General features: G+C 34.0%; 4 protein-coding genes and 1 long non-coding RNA gene across 10 annotated transcripts; 4 read left to right on the forward strand and 1 right to left on the reverse strand.

Moving 5' to 3' along the window:
* Positions 1-697: 697 nt before the first annotated feature.
* On the forward strand, positions 698-8,415 carry LOC100742521 (b(0,+)-type amino acid transporter 1). Of its 5 annotated transcripts, XM_012387573.3 has the most exons (7): positions 3,473-3,626; positions 5,618-5,862; positions 6,033-6,389; positions 6,505-7,253; positions 7,387-7,600; positions 7,686-7,991; positions 8,072-8,415. In XM_012387573.3, exons 2-7 carry the CDS (start codon positions 5,853-5,855, stop codon positions 8,134-8,136), a joined length of 1,701 nt encoding a protein of 566 aa, XP_012242996.1. In that variant the 5' UTR covers positions 3,473-3,626; positions 5,618-5,852; the 3' UTR covers positions 8,137-8,415. The 5 variants fall into 5 exon arrangements, with proteins under 5 accessions (XP_012242995.1, XP_012242994.1, XP_033177513.1 ...); XM_012387572.3 differs by lacking the exons at positions 3,473-3,626; positions 5,618-5,862 and adding an exon at positions 698-1,125; XM_012387571.3 differs by lacking the exons at positions 3,473-3,626; positions 5,618-5,862 and adding an exon at positions 2,440-2,789.
* Positions 2,898-3,433, forward strand: LOC117151846. The gene is made up of 2 exons (XR_004461986.1): positions 2,898-3,016; positions 3,094-3,433. It is a non-coding gene; the product is annotated as an uncharacterized LOC117151846 (long non-coding RNA).
* Positions 8,289-9,206, reverse strand: LOC100742986 (uncharacterized protein C1orf131 homolog). The gene is made up of 2 exons (XM_012387574.3): positions 9,031-9,206; positions 8,289-8,959 (listed from the first exon to the last, which is right to left on the reverse strand). Exon 2 carries the CDS (start codon positions 8,948-8,950, stop codon positions 8,429-8,431), a length of 522 nt encoding a protein of 173 aa, XP_012242997.1. The 5' UTR covers positions 8,951-8,959; positions 9,031-9,206; the 3' UTR covers positions 8,289-8,428.
* Positions 9,148-13,174, forward strand: LOC100747413. The gene is made up of 10 exons (XM_012387575.3): positions 9,148-9,519; positions 9,590-9,830; positions 9,923-10,387; positions 10,829-11,038; positions 11,108-11,352; positions 11,442-12,409; positions 12,573-12,682; positions 12,762-12,921; positions 12,998-13,048; positions 13,115-13,174. Exons 1-6 carry the CDS (start codon positions 9,383-9,385, stop codon positions 12,007-12,009), a joined length of 1,866 nt encoding a protein of 621 aa, XP_012242998.1. The 5' UTR covers positions 9,148-9,382; the 3' UTR covers positions 12,010-12,409; positions 12,573-12,682; positions 12,762-12,921; positions 12,998-13,048; positions 13,115-13,174.
* Positions 12,280-13,733, forward strand: LOC100743191 (DNA-directed RNA polymerase II subunit RPB7). 2 transcript variants are annotated; one of them, XM_003490786.4, is made up of 8 exons: positions 12,280-12,409; positions 12,573-12,682; positions 12,762-12,921; positions 12,998-13,048; positions 13,115-13,180; positions 13,246-13,317; positions 13,397-13,430; positions 13,506-13,617. In XM_003490786.4, the coding sequence occupies exons 1-8, from the start codon at positions 12,320-12,322 to the stop codon at positions 13,520-13,522; spliced, it is 600 nt and encodes a 199-aa protein (XP_003490834.2). In that variant the 5' UTR covers positions 12,280-12,319; the 3' UTR covers positions 13,523-13,617. The 2 variants fall into 2 exon arrangements, with proteins under 2 accessions (XP_003490834.2, XP_033177514.1); XM_033321623.1 differs by having other exon boundaries at positions 13,397-13,733.
* Positions 13,734-13,745: the final 12 nt, after the last annotated feature.

Here is a 13,745-nt window from a genome sequence, read left to right on the forward strand (position 1 = left end):
ATTGTAAAATTATATATATTATAAAATATGTTCTATTATATTTCCAATATTGTATTTAATAATTTAATAATCCATTATCTCACAAATATATATATATATATCTTATTAAAATCGCTTGAATATAATAAAAGCATCGCTTTTATACTATAATCACTTACTATAATTTGTTAAAACGCAAATATGATCTTCAGTTGTAACGTAGAGCTACTTAGTCAATAATATTGAAATTTACAGTCTTGTTATTACTACTTGTAACATTATTTCACAGATTTACCTATGATCAGTATTATTCTTATAATTGCATAAAAAGTGAAGGTGTACTTTAAACATATCTATATCTTGCTTATTTATTTTCTCTGTATCATTTATCATTTTATCAATTTATTTTATATGACAAACTGCATATTTCTATCTATGTAATTACACGTAGACGTGGATAAAAATTTTCAAATATTTACCATCTACTGAAACTGGCAACATGCCTAATAGTGGAATGATAGGAAAACGGAAAGTATTCAATGTATGAAAAAATAAATTAATAGATATCTAATAGAAGTCGAAAGAGGGAAAAACGATATCGAGCGAATTTGAGCGCCGACGCTAGGCGCTCGTGCTACAATCTTCCTTTCCTTGTCGCACTTTCAATTTCCCCTTCCCGATCTCGTGCCTGTTCGTTCTTTGGCGGGTATGTCTCCCTCTGCCGAACATCCAGTTCATCGTGAGAGGTGGATTGGTGCGAATCGTGTTGGAAATAGTCAGAATATTATAATCACATAGAAGGCATACGCAAATTCGCATTATACGGTTGATATCATCGACGACATTCGAATTCGGAAATACTCGATTCGAATAAAAGAGAACTCTAGCGTTCGAACAAATTATTATTGTTCGAAATCCGAAGCGGAAAGAAGGGCGTACGTAAAAGTCGCCCGTTGAAACGAGAACTAGAAATTTGCGAGCGAATTTAGCGCAGGAAAGAAGCAGACGGCGGGTTGAAGACAGCTGTATAGGGCAGAGACAGTGGTTGCTTCGAAAAGTCGGCGTGGTGTCATGAGAGGCGGTCTCACAGTCCGCCCTTCTTATCGGTCCCTCTTAGAGTCATGCATGTCGCGCCCTTCAAACGAGGTGAGCGACATTTTTCCTCATTTGCAATTATTATTCTTCATCGTGTCTTAATGCTGAACATTTTATGGAGAGAGCAGCCATTTATTCGTAATTGATAAAATTCGCGCGCTTTTTTACCCTTATCAGGTTGCTCATTCATAAACGCGACTTGCATTCTTGGAAAAGCTTTCTCATTGGCATCGATGAACTGTACAAAGCGCGTCATTATGCGAACGGTATTTGATTTTCATGAAATTAAAGAAATTGATAAGCCCATAAAGAATGATTAGATCACAAAGCCTAGACACATTCGCAATACGATATATACTCAAACAAAAACCGACAGATTTTATTATCTTTAAACCGGTAAATAAATTAGAACGGAAACTTATTCCGAATTAATTGTTTAATAGAAGACTATAGATCAGCTTATAATCGATATCGTGTTGATAAAATGTTTTGGTAATTCATCGATTAAATAAAACCTGTCGGTACGTATTTGTGTTAGTTATAGGACCAGAAAACACGTGTGTGCCAAGATGTACGGCGATTTACATTTCGTGAAGCCAATTATGTTTCTCTTTTGTATATATTCTATAACACGATAACGACGAGCAAAACTTCATATTACGCGTTACAGAGCGCGATATTTTATATTTTACAATTTAGCAAAAAATATGTAATATGTAAAGAGACAAAAAAAGTAAGTCATATTATTTATAATTTATAAAAATCTAATTTTTTATTTCCTGCGATTTTACATTTATTGATATCAAAGAAAACAATTCTAATTGGACTGACGGATTAAAACAGAATGCTAGAAAATCCATATAACATTTAAAATACATTAAAAAGCTACGTGTTTCAAATCCTTTCATTACAATCTTGATTATTTACAATCGATCATAATTGGCATAAGCGATTTAGCGAACTGCTTTAAAATAAGATAAAGAGGAACGATAATATCGCGTTTAATGAAGTATAAATGATAAGGTCAAAGAAAAAGTGCGGGACATTAATACAGCGAATAAATTTAACAGCCAAATTGCACGAAGAATTGCATCATTCCATGAAACAAGGAACCCGAATATGCGTGGTGTGTATTCGAAATTCGTACGAGACTCCAAGAATATCTCTGCTCTTCTATTTAAACTTATCAAGAGCAATAGTAAATTAATTTAAAGTATTCGTTGCCATTCCATTTGCATATATATGTACGATATACGCGTTCGTCTTTTTTCTTGTTTATTTTTATTTTACAAGAAGGAATCAAATTTCCAGGTTCACCCAGATGTTAAATCTAGCCCATAGGTGTATTTTAAGACACTTTGCGCAAGTGGTTTTTCGTTTCCGTTGCAAATAGAAATTTATCATTTATCAGGATAGCATATGTTTTGGCGTTAATGAAACGGTCAATAAATGTACGCGATAATTTTTAAGTAACGAGACGGATACGAGAAGTTATTTTTTTGACTCGAGAAATTGCGCAGCGTTATATTCTCGAAAGGTATAAACTTTTATGGATAATCGATCATTATATATCATCCGATATCGATCTTGATATCGTGCGAGAGTCTCGGGATTATTTTTAACATTTCACGATGAATACGCGTTGGTCGCGATGTGGCTACAAATAGACGAACAACGACTTCTTAACGAATCGCTGAACGAACAGACAACGACAAGTAAGTACTCTACGACGCGTATTCCGTTTAAGCCAATTGTAGTTTCTATGCAAACCAATGCGTCTTGCTTGCCTTTGTGGTGTTCGGTTACTATCTGGGTTAGGTGGTACGTGTTCTAAGCGGTGTTGATTTTATCGTAAGAACCTTGCTATTCTAAACGATACGGTTATTAGAAGCTCGTTCATGATCTTCTAACAATCGAACACGTCACACGCGAAATGCACCGAGTAAGATAATTACATCTTGAATCAGAGACTTCCGTTGCCATCTTTCGACTCCGTCTATATACAAACCGTTTTTTAAGAGTACACATTGTTTGTGAAACAAAAGAGTTAAAAGTCGTCTTCCCTGCAAGTAAAGTTACAGACAATGAGAAATATAACGATCGATAAAATGAAACGAAAACCATTAACCAATGTCATACGACTGTAAATTAGCAGTTTTACACGAACAATTTTGCGATTTGACGTTAAGAGTAAATTGAATATTCTCCATCATTATTTACGTAACACGGAGAATGACCAAGTATTTACATTTAAATATAGCGAAGTATACCACACTTTGTCGTGTTGCTACAATTTTGAGCCCGGTGAATCGATTAAAATTACGTATATATGTAGGTTGATGAAAATGGTTGAAAAAAAAATTCGTTTCGATAGCTCGTCGAATGGATCACTACGACTAAAGAATCGTTGACTGTATAGAATTTGATACAATTATTGAACGGCGTAAAATACATTACACATTGATACGACGACGTTCAGCCTAGTAAATGCAATTAGAGTATATGTTTTGAATTCAGCTCGATTCTAACATCTTCTTGGTTTTTTTTCAGAGGTATGGTAGTTTATAATAGCCCTTTAATAATTGTTTTCTATTTATATCTTCGTTTTTTATTGGTTCATTTTATAATCAGTTCGACCTTCAGTCGTAGGCAAAATCTTCTTTCATACAAGATGTCGCACAGAGATCGGTTTCTTTCGCACGAACGATCAATTAAACGCAATTGGATCATTACGACAGTTTATCACAATAGGCATTAACACGGTTTAGAAGCATATATAGTATACGTATGTATCAGTAGCAGTAAATGAAAGTCTTGACGTAGACAATAAAAATATAACAGAAAGCATAATTTAAATTAAAAAATTTAAAGGTTCTCTTTATGAGTTGATTTCACACGTTAAACGATAGGTGGGGAGGCTATGGTAGTAGACTTTGCGTAGAAGCATGAGCGCGTCATATTGCAAATATCCGTGTTAACATATCGTCTTACCGATTCGACGAATTTTATTAACTCATTTGTAATTCGTCATTGGTCATGCATAATATTCATTGGTAATTATCCTCCTCTAGTGACATTCTTCCTCTTCAGTCGTTAAAAACTGTGAAACTTGTTATACCTTTACACAAAACAATTATAATATCGTTTAATCGGTAATACTCGTTAATAGAGGATATAATAATGTTATATTTCCATTTTTATATCGTATATTTATTTTCTTTCACATTTGCACATAACGCTTTATAAAATAACGCACGCGCGCATCTCTTGTCATATTGCGTCATTTTTTTTGATATATTATCGATAACTAAACCAGGATAGTTTAGACACAAATCTTTCGCAAGACTTCTTATTGCAGCTTAAACATAGCTACGATACGTTCAACTGCGCTTTCCATCGCATCAACGAACTTTATTTAATCAAATGTTGATAGTATTTCACACTCGATGTTGTACTCGGTTATATTAAAAGAATTGTACAGCTACACGGTTAAACGATATGCTACCATTTAGAAATATAAACGGTCAGCAGTTTTTATAAACGTCTCCGTTATGAAGCTATTCAAAGCGCTCGCCGATAAAGAAAGTGCAAACTAAACTATAATTAAAATGATGCGTCTCGTGAATTTTATAACGTTCATTTAATCAACTTTCCAATTTTTTTATACATTTAAACGAATAAAGAAACTAGAGAAAGAGAAGGTGAAATATTTCCAGTGTTACTATTCCATGGATTTCTGATATATTGAAGATATCCGATATTTCAAAGTACGTAGACGTTATTTAAATCCGATACAATGATAAACTGTTAACGTAGATACGTTAACAGGAAAATCAATAATTTATTCAAAGGTCACCTTGAAGATGAAACCACGAACGTCTCGCGCAGTACGAGGTTCGGTCGAAAGAATGCAATACACCTAATACCCATGGTCACGCGCTCGATAAAATAAATGTTTTAAGCTTCTCTATTTTCAAAAACATTTACCACCGGTTCGTATTCGGTATCGACGCTATTATTGATAATTTTGATTATCAATGTACACGATATAGGCTGGCGTAGGAAAAGATCGATAGCAAGCAATCTATTAAAAAAACGATTAACAAACTCGGTATCGAGTTCGTTCGATAACATTACCAATATTTCCGGTATCGGTCGAGCTAATAGCCGCGTAAAAATTCCGAAAAACGGGTTTATATTTCACGGTCTATTAGACGATGAAATATGTATAAAGAAGGCAGACCGATCTTAGTCACGAGAAATCTTTGGCGTCTGGCCAAACGAACTATTACGGTAGCAACAACATCTCGACTATAATAATATAATAATGTACGTCACACGACGATATAAGTATAAATTCAACGATTTGTCACTTTTTAGATCGTCGCGGTTCTCCGAAGTATGCTAATACCTTTCATTAGTCGCGCGAGGAAACCTGCCCGATAGTTGCGTTTTTTGACGTTATTTTCACGTTATTTTCACGTTATTTTCACGTGTATTTTCACGTTATTCTCGCGTGTTTATTTCGTAAATCGTTTTACAGTGACTTTAACGACAGTTCGTTTATACGCAATTTAAGTGAAATTATTGGCAACCTTTTTTGTTCACTTTTATCACAATGTGTGGAGCGGATGTAAAAAAACTGGACGTTAACGTTCAAACCATCTTTATAAATGTCAGTTAATGACAGAGCAAAGTCGTATATCTTAGCGAAAAATTGTACCATTTACAAGGTCGAGGAGCTGGTTGAAATTGTCGATAATAAAGCTCGATGAATTATGTACGAAGGTAACCGTACGATCCATTTCTGTGAACCTTCGATTCGATTTACGGTATACCCCTATAACATAACGTAGTAATGTCATATAGCAATATCGAACGATGTTTGAAAGATCCAATTTGTTCGATGTAAGAATAAGAATGATTTTTAGTAAGCGAAATAATACGAATGATTTCAGTTACCGTGGGACATGATCCACAGACAAGTAACGGGAACCAATCGCAACAGCAGTTACAAAGCGGTGGATGGAATGGAATTCCTGAAACGACGTTGGTCTCTCGATCGATCAGAAACAACGGCAACAGCAACGGCTGGAACCCGATTACGTCTCCGTTCCAACATCAACAGGAACAACAACAGCTACACGAACGGAAACAGAAAGAAGTTAAATCTGGGGATTTGGGAGATGATGAAGACGGTGGTGGAGGGGGTGGAGGGCTGGAGGGGGCGGACCCAGAGGAGAACAACTCTGTTCACCTCAAGAGACGGGTGGGACTCGTCAGTGGGGTGGCTCTAATCGTTGGTACCATGATAGGTAGAGCAATCTATACGATTTCAGTAAAATCTTATACGGTTAATTAGAAATAGTACAATCTCAAATTCTTCTTCTTCTTCTTCTTCTTCTTCGTCGTCGAATTACGAAACGATAGGTTCTGGGATATTCGTTTCGCCGTCAGGGCTTTTGGTTCGAACCGGCAGTATCGGAATCAGCTTCCTCGTATGGACGGCCTGCGGCATGTTGAGTCTGTGCGGTGCGTTAGCATACGCCGAGCTGGGTACGATGAATACGAGCAGCGGCGCCGAGTACGCTTACTTTATGGACGCATTCGGTGCACCACCTGCTTTCCTCTTCTCGTGGGTTTCCACTTTGGTCTTAAAACCATCTCAGATGGCGATAATCTGTTTGTCATTCGCGCAGTACGCGGTTGAAGCCTTTGCGGCCGACTGCGATCCACCCGAGGAAGTAGTCAAAATCGTTGCACTCCTGGCGATCATACTTATACTGTTAGTGAACTGTTACAGCGTTAATCTAGCCACAGGTGTACAAAACGCGTTTACCGCAGCAAAATTGATCGCCATACTCGTTGTAATTGCCGGTGGCTCTTATAAGTTGATACAGGGTAATACGCAGCATCTGAAAGGCGCTTTCGATACCGTGGACGGTAGTACCGTTAATATAGGCAGATTAGCCACAGCTTTTTATACTGGTTTGTGGGCGTACGATGGATGGAATAATCTCAATTATGTCACCGAAGAAATCAAAAATCCTTCCAAAAATCTACCACGGTCCATTATGATTGGTATACCCCTCGTTACGCTATGTTACGCATTGATAAATGTCTCCTACCTGGCCGTGATGTCACCTTCGGAGATGATCGAAAGCGAAGCTGTTGCAGTGGTAAGACAATTTTTAATATTATCCTTTATCGTAGAAGTCGAGTATTAAAGCAGAGAGTCAGGTTGAAATTCAATTAGTAATTCGTATTTGTAATGATTCAAATGATAAAGAAATATGGACTAATATTTTGCAGACTTTTGGAAATCGAATTCTTGGCGTTATGGCATGGCTTATGCCACTTTCGGTTGCGATTAGCACATTCGGTTCCGCAAATGGCACTCTTTTTGCAGCGGGTAGACTTTGCTTTGCCGCGTCTCGAGAGGGCCACCTACTTGACTGTCTCAGTTATGTTCACGTACGACGCTTTACTCCTGCACCAGGACTTATCTTCCATTCCCTCGTTGCAGGTACCTTTTACACAAATTTCACATTCCATTACATTCATATACCTATTCCACTAAGTACTCGGTAAAATATCTCCTCATCGATTAGGAGCAATGGTGCTATCCGGAAACATTGATTCCTTGATCGACTTTTTTTCGTTCACTGCTTGGATCTTTTATGGTGGAGCAATGCTAGCTCTATTAGTGATGCGAAGGACCAGACCGAATCATCCACGACCATATAAATGTCCGCTGATAATACCTGTTCTCGTACTTGGAATCTCTGCGTACCTGATTGTAGCGCCAATCATCGATAACCCTCAAATTGAATACCTGTATGCGGCTGGGTTCATATTAGCGGGCATGCTTGTCTACCTCCCGTTTGTTAAATACGGATACGTGCCCAAGTTTATGGGTAAGATCATTAAAGAAAGTTAATTGAATAAATTGACGCAAGATAAAGAAACTCGTTTGCATTATTCATTCTGTTCGCAGAAGGTGTGAATGCCTTTCTTCAGATGTTACTCGAAGTCGCACCAACGGCCGCAGCGTTTGATTGATTTCGATCAGATGCAGAAGTGTGATTTTTTAAATGCCAAATCATTCCACTGTGGCATAGTGAACATGATACGAATGTCTATTTTAAATATGAATAGATAAAGATATGTAACCTCTTATCGAAGCTTAAGGCTGGCCCGAATGAATTCACAAATATATAAAAATATTATTTTATTACTTGTTACTCATATATAATATACATTACATGAAACACATTATTGTTAGACAATTAGTTAACGTTGTAACTATTGAACAGAGCAACTAAAAGTATTTTAAATGTTTATGGTTAAAATTTTATTTTTGATTTTTACCCAATGTTTTCTTATTTACTTTTCCATAAACATTCAGTAAACCATCAGAACCGCGCTTCCACCGTGCTTTTTTATTTTTATGATTTGATAGACTTTTTTCAAGACCTGATGCATGTGTCACGTCATTTTGCCGTGTTTCCTTCTCAGCTTTCCTTTCACGTTGTAATATCTTATAATTAATACACTTCCTTTTGGGAGGTTTTGCTCCTAAACTTACAGCGAGCGCTATTTCCGCTTCTTTTGCTTTTTCTCCTTTAAAACCAGACATACCGAACTTCATAACCTCGTATCTGACGCGTTTCATTTCTAGTTCCTGTTTTCTTCTTTTGTCATTTTCATTCCGCTCGTTTTTTGTTACGTTGAATTTAGAATTTTCTACGTCATTGTTTTCTTTACTTTCAATAGTTTTTACCTTTTTCTTTGGTTTTTCATAATTTACCGATACGAATTCCTTCACGGCGTCCTTTTTTATTTTTGATACTCTTGTTGGAATAAAATCTTCCATTATAAAATACTGAAAACGTAATTATTGTTATTATCAGTTTATACCATTTATTTCACCTAAATATATGTATATTTACTTACTATGTACGAGATTAAAATTCTTTTGAATACACAATCATCCTTTACTCACTGCTAAAATAATAAAAGCTGCTAAAAATAATAAATATCAATTTATTACAAATTTAATTCTCTCGTTGTTTTATCGTTGCTTTATTATTTGTTATTTGGACATATATAATCATTATAATAATTAATTTCCAATTGATCAGACAGCAATTTTTTGCAATATTATACGTGTGTACTTCGCATCTTTCGTTGTATTTCACATAACCTCAAATATTATCGTTACAACGTAATACTAAATAAGATACAATATACTTATGCAGATATTAATTATCATATATGTATAGTATAAAAACGATTACAGACATCTATGATGGAAGAATATCCACCTATTAATGTACGTTTGGCAGTAAATAGAGTCGATTTAAATATAATAAAGAATGAAGACATACAACCTCGAATATATACACCAGGAGAGGAGATTTCTAGTCAGCCTGACTTTTTAAGGTAAATACCGTAAATTTCATTAATGTAAGAAAAAAAGAAAAAGATTCATTTGCCATGTTAATTTTGTTAGAGGACATGGGACATACGTGGACGATGAAAACACATTACGCGCATCTGTAGCTGGCGTTTTAGAAAAAGTAAATAAACTTATTTCGATAAGACCTTTGAAAGCACGTTACCAGGGTGAAATAGGAGATGTAGTTGTCGGTCGTATAACCGAGGTACAACAGAAGCGATGGAAAGTTGACACAAATTCCAAACTTGATTCTGTATTATTGCTGTCTAGTGTTAATTTACCTGGTGGTGAATTGGTGCGATATAATAATATAATTTCTCATATAGTTTACGTATGTTAAGTTGTTTATAAGTTTCAAGGCAATGCTATCTTGTATATAATTTGTAGAGGAGAAGATCTGCAGAAGATGAACAAACTATGAGAAGATATCTCCAGGAAGGAGATTTAATTTGTGCAGAAGTACAAAGTACTTTTGTCGATGGTTCGCTCTCATTGCACACTAGGGTCTTAAAGTATGGTAAATTGTCTCAGGGTATAATGTTGAAAGTATCACCGGCTCTTATAAAAAGAAAGAAAACCCATTTTCACAATTTGGCAAATGGTGCGAGTCTAATATTAGGAAATAATGGTTATATATGGATTGGAGCTAGTAAGAAAGATACTGATAGATCAGAAGGTGGTTTCACGCAGGATTTGTCAAGGATTCCTCAAGTAAACCGCGAAGTTTGCGCACGATTACGTAATTGTATTCTAATCTTAGCACAATGTAATATCCAACTTACAGATACATCTGTTACATACGCTTATGAAGAATCTATGAAATATAAAGTAAATGAATTGCTGGAACCAGAGGTAATAATTGATGTGTCGCTACTAACTCATCAAAGACTAACACAACAATAATATTTTGTTCCGATCTTGTACAGATAAGTACATAGACAAATGAAAAAAATTTATACTTTATCATAAATTTTTTATGTAAAATAAAGCAATAAGAAAATTTAAAAGGTTAAACTTTATTTATCTTATTTCCTTATATCAAATTATTTGCTATTTCGGCACTATTAAATGATATTTGATGTTGATAATGCTATATTATTAGTACACAAATAGTAATGCAAATATATAAACAAAACACTGTAGTGTAATCAAAATGATGTGCATGTGCGACACATATATTACAAGAGTTTTATAACTTACTGCAGCCTTAAAGAGACTTGAAAAATGATATATAATGTAATCGCACATTGCTAATGCGGTTATTGATTAAACAAATAACATAGACGCAAGAAGTCACATCAAAGGAACATGGATGCATGTTTTACTGCATTTGATAAAGATGGAGATGGATATTTGTCGATTACGGAATTTGAATTCATTTGTCGTGCACTATTTCGTAATGATCGTGGGAAAATTTACAACGTCGATGAAAATCAATTGAAGGAAATGTATTCTATATTTGACTTGAACGGAGATGGAAAAATTGACAAAGAAGAATTTGAGGTATTTATACATTTGTAAATATTATATTGTTGAAATGATTATCAAGTCATTTAGTTTATGTTATCTTAGATATGCTGGAATCGATGGATTAAAACATGCACTCGTCCAAAGAGCGCCTTTTTAATTGTGGATGTACAAAACGATTTCATAACAGGTTCCCTAAATATTAAGCAATGTGCTGCCCAGCATGATGGTTCAGAAGTAATTGAACCAATTAATCGTTTATTAGAAATTGTACAATTTGATGCAGTGTTTTATTCTCTTGATTGGCATCCTATGGATCACGTATCTTTTATTGACAATTTACATCTAAGGTAATTAATCTAGATCGATTTTAATTTTAAGTTAATAGATTTATGTTTCCAACGTAATTTACAAATTGAATATTTTATATTTTTTACAGAGATGTTGATCCTAGTAGCGGAATCTCAAAAGAAGCAGCACAAGTTTATGATACTATAACATTCAGAGGTCCGCCATTGTTAAAGCAACGACTTTGGCCGCGTCATTGCATTCAAGACTCCTGGGGTGCTGAACTTCATAAAGATCTGAAAATTGTAGACAACGCAATTAAGATATACAAAGGAACTAATCCAGAAGTAGACTCATATTCCGTTTTCTGGGATAATAAAAAGATGATGGAAACAAGTCTATCTTCACAATTACAAGAAAAGGGCGCGACAGATATATATATCTGTGGATTAGCCTATGATGTTTGCGTCGGGGCTACTGCAGTAGATGCACTTACAAACGGTTATCGAACTATTCTCATTGATGACTGTAGTCGAGGAGTAGACCTTGTTGACATTGAAAAAACTAAAGCTACCGTTATAGCTGATAATGGCGTAATTGTAAATTCAAGTCAAGTGAAAGCAATGGTCGAAGGAAAAGATCGCCGACCAGAACTTGGATATAAATTAGCTTTAGAAATTAAACGAAAATTAAATTTTGTAGATGATGATAATCAATAATTTTATTTTCTTATGTAAATTGTAAATTAGTACGAAAGCTTGTGAAACGAATATTAGATAAATTAATGCAATATTTTATATCAGAGATATTGTTTCTTTGAGAATCGTATTTATCTATAAAATACATGAGAATAAATTATTTTCTGCATTAAATATCAATGTTACGTTTTTTCTCTTATAAACTATATACTTCTACCTAATTTTACCAAAATAATTGTCCGGTATAAAGTTAAAAGATTCGAAACTGTTAATTTATAATTATAGAGCCACATGTGACGGCCTTTGCGCGAAACATACGAAATGTGAGGTTATGTTTGGAGGAATTATTTATTTGTGTAAATGGCCGTTATATTCCGTATACAAACGTTTGGGGGGACCTGGTATAAACATGTTTTATCACGTAAGTTGTTTTAATATAAAATATAAAATACATATAACTTAAAAATCATAAAAACTGAATAAATATTAATTTTAAAATGTTTGTTAAAATAAAATATTGCGCGAATAATTTATTTCGACTACTCAATTTATTTATTTATTTCTTCAATAATTTATTTCTACAGATATCGTTAGAACACGAAATTTTATTACACCCTAGATACTTTGGACCTCAATTATTAGATACAGTGAAACAAAAATTGTATACTGAAGTAGAAGGCACCTGTACGGGAAAGTAAGTTTAAAACTATGATTGAAGTAGTATGCATATATTTATTCTAAGTAATTATGTATAATAATTCTTGGTATCTCAGATATGGTTTCGTAGTTGCTGTAACAACAATAGATAACATTGGTGCAGGGATCATACAGCCAGGACAAGGTTTTGTTGTGTATCCTGTTAAATACAAGGCCATTGTATTCAGACCATTTAAAGGAGAAGTATTAGATGCTATAGTAACACAAGTAAACAAGGTAAACATTAAGTGCAGTTCTAAATTTCTATGAAAGTATAATTTAAAAGATTATATATTCTCTATGTTTTTGTTAGGTTGGAATGTTTGCTGAGATAGGGCCACTTTCATGTTTTATATCGCACCATGTAAGATTATTTTTATGTATCTTATAATTCTGATTGTATTTTGCAAATAACTAAATCTTTTTGCAGTCAATTCCAGCAGATATGCAGTTTTGTCCAAATATAAATCCACCGTGCTACAAATCTAAAGAAGAGGTAGGTATTTAAAAGATGTATACAATAAAAAAGTATAACTTAAAAATTGTATTCATAAATTCCAGGATGTAATTATTCAACCAGATGATGAGATAAGGTTAAAAATTGTGGGCACAAGAGTCGATGCAACAGGAATTGTTAGTATTCATAACATATAATACTTCGTCTTAATATCTTTTATTACATGTTAAAATGCTAATGTTATATATATTTCAGTTTGCTATTGGAACATTGATGGATGATTATCTGGGTAAATATTTGTTTTATCAGCCTAATGATTTCTTACAATATTATTCATTTTCATAACACATGTTTTCTTTTATAGGACTTGTGTGTAATTGAATGCAATCAACACATAGATTGTTCTAATGTAAGCTTTGCATATAAATTAAAGTAATATTTTATTATAAAATAATAACTTTTATATACCATATAAAGTAGGGAATATTTATTTAATTTATTATACTACCTTTTAAATTCTATATTGTTTAAATATATGCGTCAGTAAACATGCATCTACTTGATCATGAATAAATATCTTATTTATTATGAATTTGAGATTGTA

The sequence above is a fragment of the Bombus impatiens genome, unplaced genomic scaffold, assembly GCF_000188095.3.
Source record: "Bombus impatiens unplaced genomic scaffold, BIMP_2.2 scf_0478, whole genome shotgun sequence".
In the NCBI taxonomy this organism is placed as follows: domain Eukaryota; kingdom Metazoa; phylum Arthropoda; class Insecta; order Hymenoptera; family Apidae; genus Bombus; species Bombus impatiens.

Excerpts from the sequence above, each read along its gene's own strand:
- LOC100742521 (XM_012387571.3), top strand. The coding sequence starts at position 2,726 with ATGTGGCTACAAATAGACGAACAACGACTTCTTAACGAATCGCTGAAC. Across the intron at positions 2,790-6,032 it reads GAACGAACAGACAACGACAA|TTACCGTGGGACATGATCCA; the intron begins GTAAGTACTCTA and ends GAATGATTTCAG. Across the intron at positions 7,992-8,071 it reads ATACGTGCCCAAGTTTATGG|AAGGTGTGAATGCCTTTCTT; the intron begins GTAAGATCATTA and ends TTCTGTTCGCAG.
- LOC100742986 (XM_012387574.3), bottom strand. The coding sequence starts at position 8,950 with ATGGAAGATTTTATTCCAACAAGAGTATCAAAAATAAAAAAGGACGCC.
- LOC100747413 (XM_012387575.3), top strand. The coding sequence starts at position 9,383 with ATGATGGAAGAATATCCACCTATTAATGTACGTTTGGCAGTAAATAGA. Across the intron at positions 10,388-10,828 it reads ATGAATTGCTGGAACCAGAG|TCACATCAAAGGAACATGGA; the intron begins GTAATAATTGAT and ends AGACGCAAGAAG. Across the intron at positions 11,039-11,107 it reads TTGACAAAGAAGAATTTGAG|ATATGCTGGAATCGATGGAT; the intron begins GTATTTATACAT and ends ATGTTATCTTAG.
- LOC100743191 (XM_033321623.1), top strand. The coding sequence starts at position 12,320 with ATGTTTGGAGGAATTATTTATTTGTGTAAATGGCCGTTATATTCCGTA. Across the intron at positions 12,410-12,572 it reads GTATAAACATGTTTTATCAC|ATATCGTTAGAACACGAAAT; the intron begins GTAAGTTGTTTT and ends TTATTTCTACAG. Across the intron at positions 13,318-13,396 it reads GAGTCGATGCAACAGGAATT|TTTGCTATTGGAACATTGAT; the intron begins GTTAGTATTCAT and ends TATATATTTCAG.